A 21,109-nucleotide genomic window follows, 5' to 3' on the forward strand; every position below is an offset into this window, starting at 1 on the left:
TTCCCACAGAAATACTGTACCTTTTTCTTTCTCCCCATCCCCACCCTTCTGTTATCATCCTTACAGAAGTCACGAGCAACTTTTGTTTCCAGAATATAAAATATGTACAACCTATGTAATAAAAAAAAGAAATAGGCCAGGCACAGTGCCTCACGCCTGTAGTCCTTGCACTTTGGGAGGCTGAGGTGGGAGAATCATTTCAGCCCAGGAGTTGGAGACCAGGCTGGGCAACATGGTGAAACCCCATCTCTACAAAAGATACACAAACTTAGCCAGGCATGGTGGTGGGCGCCTGTGGTCCCAGCTACTCAGGATGCTGAGGTGGAAGCATCACTTGAGCCCAGGAGTTTGAGGCTGCAGTGAGCGGAGAGCACACCACTGCTCTCCAGCTGAAGCAACAGAGTGAGACCCTGTCTCAAAAAAAAAAAAAACCAAAAAAACAAAAAACAATGTGTTAAAGAAGTACATGCTCACTGTAGAAAATACACGAAGGAATAAGGAAATAAGAACAAGCTGTAAATCTACCTCCCACGTTAACCACTGTTTTTAGTATATTTCCTTTATTTCCTTTCAGTTTTTTCTCAATACATTTTAAAAATAAAATTGGAATCACACTATATGTAGCTTTGTTAAACATTTTCTCACGTCACTAAATTTTTGAAAACACAATCTTTAATGGATACTAATATTGCATTACATGGATCTATTATACTTATTTAATAATTCCCTTATCATTAGATATTTATGTTGTTTTGAGGTTGTTGTTTAATTTTTTTTTTTTTTTTTGAGGCGGAGTCCCACTGTGTGGCACAGGCTGGAGTGCGGTGGCACGATCTCAGCTCGCTGCAACCTCTGCCTCCTGGGTTCCAGTGATTCTCCTGCCTCAGCCTCCCAAGTAGCTGGGATTACAGGTGCCCGCCACCATGCCTGGCTAACGTTTGTATTTTTAGTAGAGATGGGGTTTCACCACGTTGGCCAGGCTGTTCTCCAACTCCAGCTGCTGACCTCAAGTGACCCACCTGCCTTGGCCTCCCAAAGTCCTGTGATTACAGGCATGAACCACCACCGCACCTGGCTATTTTATTTTAATTTTAATTTTATTTTTTTTGAGATGGAGTTTCACCTTTGTTGCCCAAGCTGGAGTGCAACAGTGCAATCTCGGCTCACCACAACCTCCGCCCACGGGTTAATGCGATTCTCCTGCCTCAGCCTCCCAAGTAGCTGGGATTACAGGCATGCACCACCACGCCTGGCTAATTTTGTATTTTTCATAGAGACGGGGTTTCACCATGTTGGTCAGGCTGGGGTTTTACCATGTTGGTCAGGGTTGAACTCCCAACCCCAGGTGACCCACCTGCCTCGGCCTCCCAAAGTGCTGGGATTACAGGCGTGAGCCACCACGCCCGGCCGTCCGGCTGTCCGGCTGTTTTATTTTAACTTAAAGAAGTATTCTGAGACAGCATATTTAATACTTGCAAATTTCAACAAGGTTGTCACAAACCTGGGAACTAGACGTCAGGCTCACACCGCTATCTGCGCTGATCTGGGACTTTTTCTCCTCTGTCTCGCCAAGGTCAAAGACAGGTTTGATTACTTCCGGCCCTGAGTAGGGGAAGACTTCTGTTACTCTGTGCACAAAGGCTAGGGGGCAGGCTGGTAAAGGGGGTGGGACAGCACAGGCTGTTCCCAGACCTGTTCAGCCCATCCCAGTCACCTTTCCAAGGACTGCCCCAACTCAGGACCCACTGGAAAAAGAGGTCCCCAGATGCCTTAAGAACCAAGTAGGACAAATCAGACCTGGTCTCAATGGGTTCTCCAGCCATCTTCTCAACCTGAGAAAATCCTGAGCAAATCATCTTAAAACAGAGAAGCTCCACAAGGCTGGGCATGGTGGCTCACGACTGTAATCCCAGCACTTTGGGAGGCTGAGGCAGGTAGATCACCTGAAGTCAGGAGTTTGAGACCAGCTTGGCCAACATGATGAAACCCTATCTCTACCAAAAAATACAAAAATTAGCCGGGCGTGGTGGTGCACGCCTGTAATCTCAGCTACTCGGGAGGTTGAGGCATGACAATTGCTTGAGCCCTGGAGGCAGAGGTTGCAGTGAGCCAAGATCGTACTACTGCACTCCAGCCTGAGCAGCAGAGCAAGACTCCATCTCAAAAAAAAAGAAAAGCTCCACAAACAAATGTCTAAACCACATTCCATGGCACTCAGAGTCTGAGCTTCACTGGTACCTGAAACCATTTAATGGTCCCCAGGTCCCTTAATGCTTCCCAAACAAATGTGTCTAAAGGAGGTAGAAAAGGTTGGGCCCGATGAGGTAAGAAACACCAGCTGTTTTGGTGGGCACTGCCGACCTCCATCCTACAATATCTACGTTTGAGATGAAAACCACCCCCTTGTCCCCCACCCACCCACAATGGTATGGCAGAAGGACAGAATGACAGAAAGCAAGAAAGCGTGCCTAGGCAAGCCACCAGAGAGTGGGGCAGCTACAGACTCAACATGGAGGGACAGCAACCATCTCTGCCAACTGTGCCCACAGGCCTTCTAACAGGTGTGGGAGATATCATCCAATGTGGGGGCACTAAAATAGGCAAACATTCTCCCCACCAACTCTGAAGCAACAGAGAACCAAGTTCTGGGGAGTTGTATTCAGTAGACACCTGGTTATAGCCTGATTGACACGAGGGGAGGGGGAAAGAAGCGGCCTACACACACCTAGGAGTCACATGCTACCTACCTGCTGCCATTCCAAACACCCCCTAAGAGCAAATTTGGGGTGGGGCTGACAAAGGGAGCCTGCCCCAACTGGGCCTGGGGAGTTGGCAGGTATGGAGGACTTGGGAACAGGAAAGGGCATTTGTTCCTTACTCTGTTTTTCCAAAGCTTTTTGCTTTTTCACTTCCTGGTGCTTGTTCCACAATTCTACCCCAGATGCAATGCAAGCAGGAGAGAAAGACAGAGAGTCAGAGGCTGGTCAGACAGACGAAATGGAAACCCACCCACCCAAGTCGATTCAGTCTCAGGCACTGGATTACCAACCAAGAGATAGAAAGATATCTTCATGGGGAGAAGGGGCAGAAAACAAGAGATCTAACCCCTCCACCCAAACTCACGAACAGATTCCAAATTTCTAATTCCAATCCCAATGTGGCAGTAAAAACCCTGCAGAATGTGAGAGCAGGAAGGGCCCTTAACAAAGCTTCTTCATTTTTGCGTGTGGAACTGGTCCTAAAGAGGCTGGAGCACTTGATCAAGATCATATAACTTAGGATCCATTTAAACTCCCACCATGCCACACTCTCTCTGCCAAATGAGCTGGGGAAGGGCAGTTTTTCAGATTCCAGATGAGACAGACGAACACCTCAAGCAGCCAGAGTTTCAGAAGCATGAACACCAATCTGTTTGATTCACTGGACTGGACAAAGGCCAATTCATGCAGGCAGTTAGCATCCCTCCTCATTGCTCCTCAAGAAGCCAACTCATCCCTACCTGCCCTACCCACCAGTGATTTGGAAAAACGCCTCCAGTTGAGGTGACAGAGAACATAAACGGTCAAGACCAGCATCTTCATAGGGGAAAGCAGACAGAATGGCAACCACAGCAATTCTTTTCCTGGAAGGAACTTCAGAGTGTACTCAGTATGATTTCCTCATTTCCCAGATGAAGAGACAGAGACCCTGAGAGGTGAAGTTATTTGCCCAAAGTTGCATTCCTAGTTGGAGGCTGATATGGGACTAAAACTCCAGACCTCCAGACTAGCAGGTCACTACTTTTTCTAGAACATCACATGAGGCAAGAGAAAGCCAGGAGTTGACTGCTACTAGAATAATATTCTGCTGGCTAGGGAAGTGTAGCTCCCCTAAAAAGGAATCTGGTTGCACGTCACCATTTATGGGAGCATATGGCAACTGCTAATGGCCATGGCAATGAGACATCAGCTGGAAGCAGACTGCCTAGGGACCTAGAACCAGAAAAATACAGATCCAACCTCGATGACTCAAGTCAAGCAGGGAGTGAGCCAAACACAGGTCATGCCCAGAAAGCTCACTAAGGCACTGCCTTTGTGGGAATGGAGAAACACCAAATGTAAACGAGATTTTAATCAAGTCCAGTGAAGAAGCGTTTAAAGAACTGACTTGGAAACCTATACCTCAAAGATCCAGAACCTAGGGAAATGGGGTTGCCAGACATGCCCCAGAGGAGCACATTCCAGAGCAGTGTAATGGCTGGATGGGAGGACACTGGCTTCAGAGACACAAATGTCATAATTTCATAGCCCAAAGATGCATCTATAAACTTCCTGAGCATTTCCAGGAAGAAATGCAGACGTAAATAAAAGGAGGAGCCAAGAGTACAGCTCACACCCCCTGCAGTAAGCCTCACTGGGCCCTCTAAACAAAACCTCCATTCTTCATCTAAGATACAGGGTGGGGGGTGGCTGTGGATGAAGCATAAAGACTAGAGAAGTACAAAGAAACACCACCAGAAATGGACACAGGCCCCCTTCCCTCTCTAGGAAGCAAAGCATGGGGCAGAGAAAGGCAGGATTCTGGATGAATTGAGGAGAAAGGGATATTTAAGAAGCCAGGACCCCTCCACCACACCAAACACACTGATACGTACCAATAGACGCTATAAAATTTTCTTCCTTTAAACTTTTGGTGTCCAGTTCCTTAGGACCCTTTCCTGTGGCACTTGGTGCCCGAGGTCCCAGCTGGGGAACTCTCAGCTGTGCCATAGCCTTTGGGTCCCCCCGCCCAGCTAGGCCAGGATCCTTGCCAACTGGGGTATTTACACTTTCTGTTGGACTTCTCTTCCGCTTGTCTGGTTCTGAGAGAAAAATATCAAGAGGTCAAGAGAAGTAGTGAGTAGGAATCAAGGCGCAGATATGAGGTGGGAGGAGCCAGGATACAGGAGGGTATGGAATGGAAGAAGTTCAAGGAAAGATGAGCTGATGTCTTATTTTTCATAACAAAAAACGCCCACTGCGTATAAACATGCACTAGAAAATAAAATCCCAAAGCCTGATGGGAAGCAGCGTGGCACTGGGAAACGTGTCCTGGGGACAAATGTATTTTCTCTTCGGGAGACAAGTGGGAGTGTTAGGGATGGCGTGGTGCCCAGCAGGTACGATCCCTACCTTTACTATAGTAGTGGGTCTGGGCGATCTCCAGAAGCCCAAAGATGCTGGCCATGCCACCCAGACCCGCGTGGGCATAGGACTGCTCCAAGCTGAGGACTGTACACTTGAGGAGGTCTAACATTCCCTTGTACACCTTCCGACTGATCTCCTGCAACAATAACCCAGGGACTAGCGTTGGCAAACTGCCTGTGGTGTTCACATCCCTCTCCAGTTACTCCGACTCCCTACCCCCAACACTGACCACATCCGGGATGATGTCCTGCCGGGCATCGTCCTCTGACTGCACCGTGCGGTTCAGCTTGCTCAGGACAAAGACTCGCAGCTGCTCGCTCTCCAGCAGCCGGCGCACCTTTTTCATGTTGAGCCAGCCAACTCCCTGGCCGTCCAGCACGCTGTGCACCACCTCCTTCAGGAACTGCTGGTTCTCACTACAGGGTCCACACACCGCTTCTGTGGTCACCGGCTCCTTTGCAGAGCACCCCCCACCTTTCACCCAGACTAGATGTCTGCCTCCAGGGGTATAACACAAAGCCATGCCTCTGAACGTCCAAGTCCACCACATCTCCACCTCTCCGGAGCACCCGATTTGCCCAAATACCCACCGCTGCTGATTCACCCCCCTCAACACTGTATTACATCTACCCCATTGAGAGCTTCTCTCCCACTCTTGAGCATCCCTAAAGTTCTGTAGAGGAACCACCCCACCTCTACCTGAGAACTTTTAAAACAGCTCTACCATTTACCTAGAATTGCTGGATCGTCCCTGAGGTGATGGAGGTTCTCTTTTCACTGTTGGGCTGTGTTTAATGACAGATGACTTCTGATCCACTAACGCCCTCCTGTTTCCTGTGGCAGGGAAGGCAGGAATGAGAGACATCACTATTGCAGTGCAGGAGCTCATGCCAGCACAGCCCTGAGTAGCCATGTTCCACGCCCATTCCTCAGAAGGGCTGGGTGAGGGTAGCACCAAGGCATCACACGTAGGTAGAAACCAGCCATGGCAATGTGGAGGAGGTAGGGATGGAGACTCAGGCCACTCCACATGCACCAGCAGCACGCCCCATGGGCAAGCATGGGCGTCATGGGGGACGGGGCAAGCAGGTCACTCATGTGACGCTGCTTGCTCCATGAGAAGGATGGCCCTCGGGCAGGCACAGAAGATGCTAGAGAAAAAAAAAAGATCACGCACAGCTCACAGGCAAGACCCACCTTCACCACTCCCGGGGCCGGCTTCAGTAACAATCTCCATTAGAGTATTTAGCCCAAATACTGGGACACAAAATACACAATTAGTAGGTGCACCACAATACCGCAACCCCTCTACCCCTCCGAGGAGCAGTAAGCCAGATAATCTGAGCATTCTCCCAAAGCTTGAGGAATGCACATAACCTTGGTTCTTGGGCACCTCAGAGCTGGAAGCCAAGTGACCAGGAGACAACCAAGGCTCTAAGAAAAGACCACCCTTAAAACTGTGGCCTCTCAAAGCCAGGGGCAGGTAAATGACACAGGGAGCCTTCAGGTACTGAACACACACATGCATGAAACAGGGATCGCTGGTTTTCAGAAAACATCCAGCACAGGGTGCCAGGAGCCTGAGGGTATGTGCAGGGAAGCGACCCATCTTGCAGATGCTGTTGTGGGGAGTGGGGTCAGGGTAGGAGGATGGGAGGTGGGTGAGAGGGTAAGTGCAGCAAATGCGACAAAGCATCAGCATGCAATGAAAGAGTTTCAATCGCTCTTCTCTTCAAATGTACCAAATGAAGGCCAGTGACACTGACACCCTTCCATCCCTAGCCTACCTGGCCACATGTGGATTCCCTGGCAGTGCTAGTTCGCTCCTTTCACTGCTAGCTCTGATGTCCCTTTGCCCATTTATCCAATGTTCCCATCCTCACCTAAGAACATGCCTTAGACTCGTGACAATTTTGTTTGTTTCTGTTGGTTTCTTTTAGAGACAGGGTTTCACTCTGTCGTCCAGGCTGGAGTGCACTGGCCTAATTATAGCTCACTGTACCTCAAACTCCTGGGCTCAAATGAACCTCCTGCCTCTGCCTACCAAGTAGCTAGGATGACAGGTGTAAGCTACTGCACCCAAGTAACCTGACATTTTTTACCACTAGGAATGAGAGGTCAGTTAAAGAATACATGAGGTTGGCTGGGTGCGGTGGCTCATGCCTGTAATCCCAGCACTTTGGGAGGCCGAGGCGGGTAGATCACAAGGTCAGGAGATCGAGACCATCCTGGCTAACATGGTGAAACCTCGTCTCTACTAAAAATACAAAAAATTAGCCAGGTGTGGTGGCAGGCACCTACAGTCCCGGCTACTCAGGAGGCTGAGGCAGGAGAATGGTGTGAACCCGGGAGGCGGAGCTTGCAGTGAGCCAAGATCGCGCCACTGCACTCCAGCCTAGGCGACAGAGCGAGACTCTGTCTCAAAAAAAAAAAAAAAAAAATACATGAGGTTGCTTCTCACTGCACTTCCTACCACAGTTAAATATTTCGGCACACCGTCCAGAGAAAACAAAAAAATCAGGCCAGGTGTGGTGGCTCACACCTGTAATCCTGACACTTTGGGAGGCCAAGGTGGGCAGATCAATCAAGGTGAGGAGTTCAAGACCAGCCTGGCCAACATGGTGAAACCCCATCTCTACTAAAAATACAAAAATTGGCCGGGCGAGGCGGCGTGTGCCTATAATTCCAACTACACGGGAGGCTGAAGCATGTGAATCACTTGAGCCTGGATGGCGGCAGTTACAGTGAGCCAAGATCACCACCCTGCACTCCATCCAGCCTGGGTGACGGAGTGACACTCTGTCTCAGAAAATAAAAATTAAAAAAAAATCAAATTCAGAAAAGTCCCTGAAACTGTCAGATAGCACAAACCAAATTCAAATAAGGTTTTTTTGTTTTTTTTTTAAGACGGAATCTTGCTGTCGCCCAGGCTGGAGTGCAGTGGCGTGATCTCGGCTCACTGCAACCTCCGCCTCCTGGATTCAAGTGATTCTCCTGCCTCAGCCTCCCAAGTAGCTGGGATTACAGATGTGTGAGGCCAGACCCGGCGAATTTTTATATTTTTAGCAGAGGTGGGGTTTCGCCATATTGGTCAGTCTGGTCTCAAACTCCTGACCTCATGATCCACCCGCCTCGGCCTCCCAAAGCACTGGGACTGCAGGCGTGAGCCACCGTGCCTGGCTTTCACATAAGGTCTTAACTGCCCCTAGAAACTAACCAATACTACCTGGCGCACTCATAAGCCCTGGGTTGACAGGCTTATGAGTACGTGAGAGGTGACAGGCTGTGCTCTATGAACGCTGCCAGGCTCTCCATAACCGTTCTCTGGCGGGCCAGCTCTTTGGCATGGAACTTGTCCTAAGTTCATGCAGTGGCAACCCAGCAGACGACTGGGGGCGGCTGATGATCCCTATGTTAATCATGTACCCTGACATGGTCCTCCCGCGAAGCAGCAGTAATCCCACAGTTGCCATTGTCCTAAACGACCTAACAGGGCCCTCTCTAGCTACAAAGATGGTTTCCATCTGACAACCATCAGAGCCCAGGATGTGCAGTGAAAGCCATGAGGAGCAATATGAGGGACGACAACCAGGTCAAAGGATTCACCAGATGCAGGGCTCCTGACATGAACCCACAGCCCGAAATATCTCCCGGAGAAACCTGGCTTGGCAAAAGGAAGGCCGTAGTTACCTTTCAGACTGGGGAAGGGCGTGGCCTTCTCTCGGGCACCTTTGGTGGGCAGTGTGAGGTTTGAAAGACTGAAGCTGGTACTGTGGTTCCGATAGAGGCTGCCTATCAAGGGGAGGGTGCGAGAGTGATGACTTGGCCGGGTAAGTAATCAAAGCATTAGACGAACGACTGTCAGCATCTGCACCTCCCTCCTTTTCAAACACAGCCCCAGTTTGGTGGATCAGATCATCTCTGATCTGTCTTAGAAAGGGTCACGTCTAACTCCAGGCAAACAACAGAGCCAGGATCAGCCAAAACCCAGTAACGGCTTTCTCTGTCCACCTCACACGATAATATCCAGGTCTCTCATCCACTGCTACACAGCATGAAAGCTGGCAGTTAATAGGCTTCTGGTCTGAAGCTGGCACTGTCCCTCCCTGGCTGCTGAAGAAACTCACAATCACAGGGATCCTCTACGTTGGCTCTCTCTAGTCCATGGTCTGTCTTCAGTCTTTAGCTGATACCACCCACACTGCTGGGAATACTACCTAAGCACAAAACTCAATCTCATATCGATTTCAAAGCACATTCATGGAACAGTCCATTATGAGGCAAAGAAGATACCAGATATGGACTCAAATCAAATTTGACCAGAGTATTTCCACAAAATATAAGTACAAGTGTGTGATTTTGAATTTACTGCCTGTTTTCCAGTTACCTATCCAGCTGTCTTACCTGAAACAGACTGAAATGGCCAGGCATAATGATAATGCCTAATCTGTCCCTGTCCTTTACTGACCTCACTTGAAAACACCTTATCCAGTATCACCCAAATGACTGGATTAGGGCTTGCTAATGCCAACCCAGCCCTACATGTGACGTTCTAAGCAACATTTGCCATAGTCAGGCTCTGCTGTAGAGAAAATGGAACACAGGGATGAGAGAGACAGCTGAAGGCACTTACTGGCAAAAGACATGATGCCCCCGAAGCCCTCGGTGCTGGTGTTGGAGACGGTGGAGTTGGGAGAGCTTGCCCGAGAGTCTGACTCTGCATCTGAATCACTTGCCAGTCTCAAGCTGTTGGGCCGCAGCAGCTTTTGAGCCCTTGAATGCACAGTGGCACCTATGAGCCCCAGGCAGGGGCACCTGATCTTGGGAGTATGGGCCTTATGCTACACTGCAGTTGCCGCTCCCTTCCCGTAATTCCTAAACCCCTGGATCAAAACACCATCCTCTGGGGGTGGCAGGACCACGAGAGCATTCAGACTTCTCAGACTTTCTGATTAACCCTCGCCCAGGGTCCACTGAGGTGAGGTCCTTCAGTCACCCATCTAGAAGGGATCCCCGGGCTCTCACCGATTGCCACTGACATGTTGGCTGAATCGGGGAGTGTAACTTTCCCCCTGCTCATCCTCATCTTCCTCAGGGGGAAAGCCATATTGGGGCTCGAAGTATGGATTGTCATAGATTCGCCGGCGCACTGACCCCTCTCCAATTTCTGCCTGACGTCTGTCCACGTTCGACTTGCCAATGCTGGGAGGCACGGAAGGGAGGGGCTTGGAGACGCCTACTGCTGCCTTATCATCCATCTCCGTAGAGTCAGCAGGTTCCTAAAGGCCGCATGAAATTAAAAGTGGTTACCTGGTGCCCAATGGTACCTTCCTGTAATCCCGGTTTGGCAGGGCTGGACCAGGCCTGTCAGATTTCTAGCCTAAGGAATGTGTGGGAAATGATCTCTGTGGCACCCGTTCTCCATCCCCACAAACTACGCAAGGGGGATCATAGCTGTACCCTGAACAAAGCCTGATGACCTCCTTTTGCGGTCAAAACTAGGTGTCTTAGGCTCTAAGCTCTAGGGCCCATGAAGAAGAAGATGAGAAAATTGCGTGAGAAGGAGCAAATGCATAGCTACAGCCTGGCTTTCCTAATAGATGAGGCCCACACCCCAGGCCATGGTTCTCACTCCTCCACCGCTCCTCACTTACGGAGTTGGCTCCGTGGATGACGGTGCTGGGGCTGCTGCTGGCTGTGGTGCTGGAGCTGGAGCGCAGTGGGGGGTTTTCCTGAGAGTTCTCACTGTCTGGGCCAGGTTCTTCTGCCTCCTTCTGATTCTGCAGCTCGTCAATCTCCACCTCGCTGGCATCCCCCAGTGCTGCATGCGTCAGAGGGTCCACATCTGCCAAAATCCAAGGGAGGCAGGTACAGACCACCCCATCCCTGGGCCCCCAACCCCTGCCCAGGGCTGGCCAATCTCCCCAAGCACACTTACTGGGAGTATCACCATTAATGTCACATTTCATCATTTCACTGACAAAGTCACCAAGGGAAGAGTAAGAAGAGCTTGAATCGTCATAATCCATACTATCACTGCCACTGCAGAGTGAAGTGCACAAAAAACAAACAAAACAGAAAGGGGCAGGGAGAACACCTGCAATCAGCACCAGGAAAAATAAAAGGGGGAGTACTCCAAACTCAAGGCCAGGGAATGATCAAACAAGGAAGCCAAGAAAAACAGTCAACCAAAGCATAAAGACTGATATGGGGGCCGGGACAGTGGCCCATGCCTGTAATCCCAGCACTTTGGGACGCTGAGGCGGGTGGATCACCTGAGGTCTGGAGTTTGAGACCAGCCTGGCCAACATGGTGAAACATCATCTCTACTAAAAATACAAAAAGTAGTCGGGCGAGGCCGGGCGTGGTGGCTCACGCCTGTAATCCCAGTGCTTTGGGAGGCCGAGGCGGGTGGATCACGAGGTCAGGAGATCGAAACCATCCTGGCTAACATGGTGAAACCCCCTCTCTACTAAAAATACAAAAAATTAGCCGGGCGCGGTGGTGGGTGCCTGTAGTCCCAGCTACTCGGGAGGCTGAGGCAGGAGAATGGCGTGAACCCGGGAGGCAGAGCTTGCAGTGAGCGGAGATCGCGCCACTACATTCCAGCCTGGGTGACAGAGCGAGATTCTGTCTCAAACAAACAAACAAACAAACAAAAAAAAGTAGCTGGGTGCAGTGGCTGGCGCCTGTAATCCTAGCACTTTGGGAGGCCGAGGCAGGTGAATCACTTTAGGGCATGAATTTGAAACCAGCTTAGCCAACATGGTGAAACCCTGTCTCTACTAAAAATACAAAGAATTAGCTGGGCGTGATGGCATGTGCCTGTAATCCCAGCTACTCGGGTGGCTGGGGCAAGAGAATCGCTTGAACCCAAGAGGCGGAGGTTACAGTGAGCCCACACCACGCCACTGCACTCTAGCCTGGGAGACAGAGCAAGACTCCATCTCAAAAAATATATATATACAAAAATTAGCCAGGCAAGGTGGCGGCACCTGTAGTCCCAGCTACTTGGGAGGCGGAGGCAGGAGAATCACTTGAACCTGGGAGGCAGAAGTTGCAGTGAGCTGAGATGGCACCACTGCACTCCAGCCCACGTGACAGAGCAGCAAGACTCTGTCACATATACACAAAAATAAATAAATAAGGCCGGGCGCGGTGGCTCATGCCTGCAATCCCAGCACTTTGGGAGGCCGAGGCAGGCAGATCACGAGGTCAGGAGATCGAGATCATCCTGGCTAACACGGTGAAACCCCATCTCTACTAAAAATAGAAAAAATTAGCTGGGCGTGGTGGCGGGCACCTGTAGTCCCAGCTACTCAGGAGGCTGAGGCAGGAGAATGGCGTGAACCCAGGAGGCGGAGCTTGCAGTGAGCCGAGATTGCGCCACTGCACTCCAGCCTGGGTGACAGAGCGAGACTCCGTCTCAAAAAAAAAAATAAATAAATAAATAAATAAATAAATAAAATAAAATAAATAAATAAATAAATAAAATAAATAAATAAATAAAATAAAATAAAAAATACTGACATGGGAAGCCTATGAGACTTTGCCTTCTCTGTGCTAAAGAAGGGCTAGTGAGAGCCTCTTCACCTTTAAAACCTTTTTGCTGCTGTAAGGATGCTCACCTATCATCAGTAGGTTCGGAGTCAGAGTCCCGCTCTGGTGGTACACTCAGGGCCTCAGCCAGCTGGGAATTGCTGTCATAGACGCGATAGTGGATAGGCTGCAGCTGATGAGCATACCACTTTGGCTTGTCACCAATCAGGGCTGGATCAAACATATCTGCCCCATGAGGAAAAAGAATAGAAAGTCAGCAGCAAGGAAAAAAAGGCAAGCAACGTCTGAAAGAAAGGCAGGAAAAAGTCTAAAGCAGAGCCAGGATAGAAGGCACAGGTCAAAGATTGGCAAAGGAAAAATCAAAGTCCATCAGGAGGACAGAGGCAGAAGGCAGAGTGGAGCAGAGGGCAGGTGGACTCACTGTTGTGAATTCGCTGAAAGGCATAGTTGGTGGGGTTAAGGATCCATTCCCCAAAGTACTCCACAGCCTGAGTCCTGGCCAATTTCTCGGCAAAAGGAGTCTGCCGGGGACGTGAGGCTAGAAAGGAGCCAGCTTGAAAAGCTACCACAGGCCGAGGAAAGAGGCGCAGGGTACGTGTGTGCATCTGAAATCCCTGCAGCACATTGGCGGAGTTGAAGAACCGTACCATGGCGACCCTGGGGAAGCAGATGATGAGATAATTCGAGACCCATAGGGTAAGGATTCCCATGATCCAAAGGCTTAGAACACCTCCCAAAGCCATCACTTAACAGGCTTCCAACATCAAGGGGAGAGATATCTTAAAGAATCATCAGCCCCTCTTCATCCTGAGCACATGGTTTACTATTTCTTCACATTGCTTTTACTAAAGTGTAAAGTAACAACCAAATATGGTACATATTTTATGCATAAAGAAATCCTGGGCTGGGTGCGGTGGCTCACGGCTGTAATCCCAGCACTTTGGGAGGCTGAGGTGGGCGGATCACCCAAGGTCAGGAGTTTGAGACCAGCCTGGCCAACATGGTAAAACCCCGTCTCTACTAAAAATATAAAAATTAGCCAGGCGTGGTGGCAGGCGTAATCCCAGTCACTGAGGAAGCTGAGGCAGGAGAATCACTTGAACCCGGGAGGCAGAAGTTGCAGTGAGCTGAGATTATGCCATTGCACTCCAAGAGTGAGACTCTATCTCAAAAAAAAAAAAAAAAAAAAAGAAACCCTGGTTCAGAGAAATAGTCTGCCCTAAGGTCCCTTAGAGAGCAAAGAGATCAATTTAAGAACTGTGATTATACAGTCGGCTTGGTGTTACCTGGTTGCAACATCCACAGAATCCACGTCATTGCCATAGATGAGTGGGTTGAATTCAGTGGAGGGTGTGGACTGCAGGTCATTAGAAGGCCTTCCCAAGAGAAGGGGGATCTCCTGGCCCTCATGAAATTTCTCCAGATTGAGGATGGGCTGGGTGTTGAGACTCATGCTGGCCAAGGCCTACGGAACAACAGGAAAATTCCTTACACAAGGCACGTCCCTGGGCAGCTAGCCAATCTTAACTCCAAGGAAAGGGCCTTCCTGAAGTCTTCCACCTCGTATTCTCTGGTCAAAAAGTTCTGCAACAAAGAACGGTGCTAATTTGCAAATCATGGCCAACCCATTTCAGACCTTTCATCTTCGAAATAAAAATCCCAATATTCTAGCCTTTAGAAAACAGTCTGAAATATGTAGCTCTCCATCTTAAGACAACCTAGCTCAAGGCAACTTGATCTTATCTGAAGTCCAGGACAGTCGTTTGCAAAATTATTACAGTCAGTAAATGTTTTTTAAAATTGGAATCTATGTGAAATTATACAGAATGGAAATTTGAAAACAGAGCTGCTCTGAAGGACACAGGAAGCAGAGCCTTAAATGCTCAGGGCTCCCAAGCTAAATCGGCCCCTCAGAGGCTCAATGGGGCAGTGTGAAGACCACTGGTCGAGAACAGCAGTGCTTTTTTTTTTTTTTCTTTTTTTTTGAGACGGAGTCTCGCTCTGTCACCCAGGCTGGAGTGCAGTGGCGCGATCTCGGCTCACTGCAAGCTCCGCCTCCCAGGTTCACGCCATTCTCCTGCCTCAGCCTCCTGAGTAGCTGGGACTACAGGCGCCCGCCACCACGCCCGGCTAATTTTTTGTATTTTTAGTGGAGACGGGGTTTCACCATGGTCTCGATCTCCTGACCTCTTGATCCGCCCGCCTCGGCCTCCCAAAGTGCTGGGATTACAAGCGTGAGCCACCGCACCCGGCCAGCAGTGCTTCTCAAATTTGAGTGAGGAGAGGAATCACCGGGGGAGGTTGTTAAAATGCAGATTCCGATTCAGTATGCCTGGAGTGATCCTGCACTTTAACAAGCCCAAGGGATGCTAATGTTGCTGGTTCACAAACCACAGTTTGAATAGCAGGAGTTAGAACACAGGATCAATGAGTCCAAGGATCTTAGCTCCCACAAACATTTAAAATATAATTCTGGCTGGGCGCAGTGGCTCATGCCTGTAATCCCAATACTTTGGGAGGCCAAGGCAAGTGGATCACCTAAAGTTAGGAGTTTGAGACCAGCCTGGCCAACATGATGAAACCCCGGCTCTACTAAAAATACAAACAAATTAGCCGGGCACGGTGGTGTGCGCCTGTAATCCCAACTACTCAGAAGGCTGAGGCAAGAGATTCGCTTGAACTTGGGAGGCAGAGGTTGCAGTGAGCCGAAATTGTGCCACTGCACTCCAGCCTGGGTGACAGAGCGGGACTCCATCTCAAAATAAATAAATTAATTAATTAAATTAAATATAATTCCTTTTTTTTTTTTTTTTGAGACAAGAGTCTCGCTCTGTAGCCCAGGCTGGAGTGCAGTGGCGCACTCTCGGCTCACTGCAAGCTCCGCCTCCCAGGTTCACGCCATTCTCCTGCCTCAGCCTCTCCGAGTAGCTGGGACCACAGGCGCCCGCCACCACGCCCGGCTAATTTTTTGTATTTTTTTTTAGTAGAGACGGGGTTTCACTGTGGTCTTGATCTCCTGACCTCGTGATCTGCCCGCCTCGGCCTCCCAAAGTGCTGGGATTACAAGCGTGAGCCACCGCGCCCGGCCAATTCCATTTATTAACCTCTCCATCTCATTAGTCATACTAAAGCAATCATCAAGACTGAAAACACACCAAGTGAAGGCAGCTAGAGAACTTTCTGAACTTAAAATTCCCACTAGACTCTGCAGTAACAAGGTATCATATTATATTAGCAGTGATGAAGCAACTGAGGTGAGAGGGATGATATAAAATGACCCATTTAAACCCAAACATAGCATCTAGAGGTACTACTAAGAACTTCAGACAACACAGAAAAAGATTTCTAAAGGCCCTTCAAATGAGAGCAGGGATTCCTAAAAATAAACACAGTGCTATCTACTGGTGTTGCTGTACAACACATAAGGCAGGGGAAGGGAATGAAGCTTTGTCATGTGTTACCTTCAGGTACTGTGTTCAGCATGCAGAGGAAGAAGAAAATCAATCAATAAAAAATGGATGTGAGGAATTACTCAAAGAAAGGAATTTTTTTGTTTGTTTGAGACTGAGTCTCACTCTGTGGCCCAGGCAGGAGTGCAATGGCACGATCTTGGCTCACTGCAACCTCTGCCTCCTGGGTTCAAGTGATTCTCCTGCCTCAGCCTCCCAAGTAGCTGGACTACGGGCATCCACCACCATGTGCCCGGCTAATTTTTGTATTTTTAGTAGAGACGGGGTTTCACCATAATGGCCAGGCTGGTCTTGAACTTCTGACCTCATGATTAGCCTGCCTCCACCTCCCAAAGTGCTGGGATTATAGGCACGAGGCACCGCGCCCAGCCAAAGAAAGGAATTTTTGAAGAAAGGAACCTCGGGATCAACTCTAGAAGATGATATAAAAGCAGCCAGACGGTCAACACAACTAACTTCCACCTAACAAGACAGAAAATCGGCCGGGCGCAATGGCTCACGCCTGTAATCCCAGCACTTTGGGAGGCTGAGGCGGGTGGATCACGAGGTCAGGAGATAGAGGCCATCTTGGCTAACATGGCAAAACCCCGTCTCTACTAAAAATACGAAAAAATTAGCCGGGCGTGGCGGCATGCGCCTGTAGTCCCAGCTCCTGGAGAGGCTGAGGCAGGAGAATGGCGTGAACCCAGAAGGCGGAGTTTGCAGTGAGCCGAGATCACGCCACTGCACTCCAGCCTGGGCGACAGAGCAAGACTCCATCTCAAAAAAAAAAAAAAAAGAAAAGACTGAGAAAATGTTCTGAAGCCATAGAGAGTGGCACACATACAAGAAACAGAGAGCGAAGGGCTATTTTATACAGCATCATAAGCATCAGAAGATGGTAAAGCACACAATGAATTGGAATCAAAAACAGAGATTCACTTTGCCACCCAGAAATGGGGTATGCCTTTTCTTAAGCCCATCCAGGGTGAAGAAAACTACTCCACTTGAAGTTTGATAGGAAACTGGCTCTGAGAATAGCTGTCTTCTCACGGGAATCCCGCAGCATCTATTACTCCCCTTTCTTTCCTTCATTCTTCACCTACCTGCTTTAAATGCTTTTTCAGCTCTAGTGACTCTGGTTCCGGCAGGATGGGCAGCACTTCTGCATTGGTGGGGGCAATCACCTGCACCAGAGAGATGATAAAAGACGTGACCTTAGAGTCTATTGCTCAGGAATTTCACTTATATAGATTAATAAAAATAAGAGGATGTATACACGATATTATTATACAAATGAATACACATTCTATAACTGCACAGTAAGATATATGTACACACACATATATGACATACATATGCATCTAAAACGAAATATACCTTAATGTTATTGGTTATTCTCTCTAGATAACAGGATTATGGTTTTTCTTTTATTTTATTTACGCTTATTTTTATTTTTTTTTTAAGTTTTACAATGAGCACACATAAGGGCTTCCCACCAAAGTTTGAATGTACCCACATTGCAGAATGGTCATATAATTCATTAAGCCTGCATTGGAAGACAGTTTCTTACCGGAAACTATACCCCAGGGAAACCATTAAGAGATGATCTATACCACATGTAATGGCCCTCAGATCACAACCGTCTGACTGCTCTTGCAGGATACGGTTGGGGGCCACTGAATTCTGGCAAAAATAAATCCTATAATTCTCTGAGACCTAACCAAGGGTTTATTTGGCTAATAAGGTAAAAGCAGCATCTAAAAAAACTTGTTTCAGTAAGTCTCACAATAGAAATTATCCAACAACTTAGGACGTTCCTGAAAGGAATCTAGAAAAACAGATATCCCAGGACTCGGTCTAGAATGCAATCCTCCTCTAGACTCTACAATGCCTCAGCCAAGAACCTCACCCTGTTGCTGTCCAGATCCACTAGCCATACATCATCAGGCATTTTGAAGTCCAGTTTGTAGAGGAAGAAGCTGGCAGGAACCCCAATGATGTACGGGGTTGGAGCCAACAACAGCTGTGGAAATGATAAAGAAGGTGAGAACAAAGACAAAACCTATCACAAGCACGTATCAAGTCTGGATTCTTCTAGATAAGGAAATGCAGATACAATCCCTCTTCCAAAACTCCTGAGGCCAGATGTATTTGAAAATTCAGAATTTTTCAGATTTTTTGAAAGGTAACATGGTACATTTTTTTGTATACAGTAGTCTTCCTTATCCACAGTTTCACTTTCTGTGATTCCAGTTTACTGAGGTAAACTGTAGTCTGAAAATATTAAAAGGAAAATTCCATAAATAAACAATTCATAAATTTTAAACTGCAGCTTGATCATATCTGAAGTCTAGGACAATAGTTCTGAGAAGCATGATGAAATCTCATGCTGTCCCGCTCTGTCCCACCCAGACATAAATCATCCCTGTGTCCAGCATATCCATGCTGTATACACTACTCGCCTGTAGCCATCTCGGTTATCAGATCAACTGTCGCACAATCTCAGCGTTTGTGTTCAAGTAACCCTTATTTTACTTAATAATGGCCCCAAAGCACAAGGGTACTGATGCTGGCAATTGGGATATGCCAAAGAGAAGCCAAATATATGTAGAAAGAGGCTGGGCGCGGTGGCTCATGCCTGTAATCCCAGCACTTTGGGAGGCTGAGGCAGGCAGATCACCTAAGGTCAAGAGTTCAAGACCAGCCTGGCCAACATGGTGAAACCCCGTCTCTACTAAAAATACAAAAAATTAGCCGGGCGTGGTGGCGGTGCCTGTAATCCCAGCTACTAGGGAGGCTGAAGCAGGAGAATCACTTGAACCCGGAAGGCGGAGGCTCCAGTGAGCCGAGATCGTGCCACTGTACTCCAGCCTGGGGGATAGAGGGAGACTCTGTCTCCAAAAAACACCAAATATATGCCCAAAGAGAAATTGTTACTCTCTTACTGTGTCTAATTCATAAATTAAACTGTATCATTGCTATGTATGTACAGAAAAAAACAAAGTATCTACAGAGTTTGGAACTATCTGTGTTTTGAGGCATCCACTGGGGGTCTTGGAATGTATCCTCCACAGATAAGGAAGAACTACTGTATTACATAACACACGTAACACCTGCTGCAGTGCAGCCAGTGGCCTATAGTCATTAACATTTGTTGTGATAAATAAAAACTAAAATAGCATAAGCTTTGCCACCAGATCAGTTCAAATCAGTCAGATTTTGTAAACAAGCAAGTTATGATAAAGGATTGAGGACCAGCACTCACTTACAACTTCTTTGAGCATGAGGCCTCCTCCCTCAGGAAGACAGAGGTGAGAAAGCCGAAAGACGCCTTGAGACTCACCTGCTCTGCGGATGCCATGCAGGTAGGTAGCAGTGGGATGACAGGAAACATATACTCCAGTGGGTAGATCATTGCCACGAATGCCATCACAGACATGGAGAGTGCATTGTAGTCTCGGGACTGTAGCACCACCTGTCATGAGCCATCCAGTAAGAATCACTCCAAAACACAAAATAAGGTTTACAAGAAAACAGCTTCCAACATTACAACTTGGTTCCAACTTTACCACGCCTACAGACCCAGCTTTGTCTCTCCCACTGCCCCCTGCCCCACCATGCCTGCCACCTCCCAATCCAGGCACAATGGTGATCCTCCCTCACCTGAGATATGCAGATCACTCCCTTACCTTCCTAGTTCTTGTACTGCCCATCCCAGGACCACTCACTGAAACAGAACTACTGATATTTCCAAAGAATTAGGTCAGTATAATTAAGGATAAGCCCTAATGAATGGTAAACCCTCTAAATACATCCCACATGATACCAGTATCTTAATTCAACCCACATCTACGGAATACCTGCTGTTCACCAGGCATGACGTTACCTCCTGAAGACAAAAAGATGAAAAATATGTAGTCCCTGTCCTCCAAGAGCTCGTGGTCTGGCCACTGGCATATTTAAGAGTTCCTCCCCTAGAAAGGTCTAGGAAGCTGGCCTCTCACCTTGTGCTCTAACAGAATGCAGGTTAGCACCTGGAGACAGGCGTCCACACCTAGAAGTTCCAAGGGAAGGTGCAGTGGGAAATCCACTAGGGTGAATCGAGATGGGTCTGGAAGAGCAAAGGTCAGAGCTGGCTGGAGCTCTTGGGGTAGGACCTCGATGTCTACTCGCTTCTGCCCAGAGACGGGTACTGGGGAGCGCAGCAATCGATAGATCCAGGCCTCAATCTCTCGAAGGTCATGCAGAAGGGCACTTGACTTCTCCTCCACCAGCAGCGATCCAGTAAAGATCCGCCACATGGTGTCCCTGAGAAGCAGACAGCAGGAATCAGACACATTAGCATCAGAAGCTGATACCCACTGCAACCCAGTATCGCCACAGAGGCTCTAACGATGACAACGGGAAAAGGAGCATCATTAGGAAAGCCCAGTCTCTGAGCTCAGATAGGACCGGAAGGTATATACAATGGCCAGAGCAAATGTAAAAATATATACTGGGTTAAGACTTACTGTCCTAACCACAGTGAAACATCAAATTCCAGCATTACTCCAAACACAATTCTGGAAGGAGGTCTAACTCTGGAGCAGTCTTTTGCTTAGTAAAGATTAACTTTTGGCTGGGCATGATGCTCACGCCTATATCCCAGCCCTTTGGGAGGCCGAGGTGGGTGGACCACCTGAGGTCAGGAGTTCGAGACCAGCCTGGCCAACATGGCGAAACCCCGTCTCTACTAAAAATACCAAAATTAGCTGGGCATGGTGGCGTGCACCTGTAATCCCAGCTACTTGGGAGGCTGAGGCATAAGGATCACTCGAACCCAGGAGGCAGGGGTTGCAGTGAGCTGAGAACGCACCACTGCACTCCAGCCTGGACAACAGAGCGAGACTCTGTCCCCGAAAGAAAAAAGATTAACTCTAAATACTCTAAATA

At 48.5% G+C, this 21,109-nt stretch overlaps 1 protein-coding gene across 50 annotated transcripts in view; it reads right to left on the reverse strand.

The window, feature by feature from the left end:
- MADD (MAP kinase activating death domain) overlaps positions 1 to 21,109 on the reverse strand; it is a 62,436-nt gene that overhangs the window by 35,736 nt on the left and 5,591 nt on the right. For 9 of the 50 annotated variants that reach the window (XR_009215557.1, XM_032165986.2, XM_058446450.1 and 6 more), the window contains exons 4-22: positions 20,182 to 20,485; positions 19,521 to 19,652; positions 18,087 to 18,200; positions 17,281 to 17,361; positions 14,012 to 14,190; positions 13,147 to 13,382; positions 12,794 to 12,950; positions 11,104 to 11,207; positions 10,820 to 11,010; positions 10,191 to 10,444; positions 9,799 to 9,938; positions 8,856 to 8,957; positions 6,363 to 6,422; positions 5,897 to 5,999; positions 5,395 to 5,581; positions 5,151 to 5,301; positions 4,634 to 4,840; positions 2,879 to 2,932; positions 1,502 to 1,602 (exon numbers count right to left, since the gene is read on the reverse strand). Coding sequence is in view for 49 of the 50 variants with exons in the window: in XM_032165986.2 (XP_032021877.1) it covers positions 1,502 to 1,602; positions 2,879 to 2,932; positions 4,634 to 4,840; positions 5,151 to 5,301; positions 5,395 to 5,581; positions 5,897 to 5,999; positions 6,363 to 6,422; positions 8,856 to 8,957; positions 9,799 to 9,938; positions 10,191 to 10,444; positions 10,820 to 11,010; positions 11,104 to 11,207; positions 12,794 to 12,950; positions 13,147 to 13,382; positions 14,012 to 14,190; positions 17,281 to 17,361; positions 18,087 to 18,200; positions 19,521 to 19,652; positions 20,182 to 20,485 (2,857 nt within the window). In the remaining variant the exon portion in view is untranslated. The remainder of the gene's footprint in view (positions 1 to 1,501; positions 1,603 to 2,878; positions 2,933 to 4,633; positions 4,841 to 5,150; positions 5,302 to 5,394; positions 5,582 to 5,896; positions 6,000 to 6,362; positions 6,423 to 8,855; positions 8,958 to 9,798; positions 9,939 to 10,190; positions 10,445 to 10,819; positions 11,011 to 11,103; positions 11,208 to 12,793; positions 12,951 to 13,146; positions 13,383 to 14,011; positions 14,191 to 17,280; positions 17,362 to 18,086; positions 18,201 to 19,520; positions 19,653 to 20,181; positions 20,486 to 21,109) is intronic. The other 41 variants (XM_058446468.1, XM_058446465.1, XM_058446464.1 and 38 more) reach the window with 7 other exon arrangements.

Source organism: Hylobates moloch, unplaced genomic scaffold, assembly GCF_009828535.3.
Source record: "Hylobates moloch isolate HMO894 unplaced genomic scaffold, HMol_V3 SCAFFOLD_11, whole genome shotgun sequence".
Classification (NCBI taxonomy): Eukaryota; Metazoa; Chordata; class Mammalia; order Primates; family Hylobatidae; genus Hylobates; species Hylobates moloch.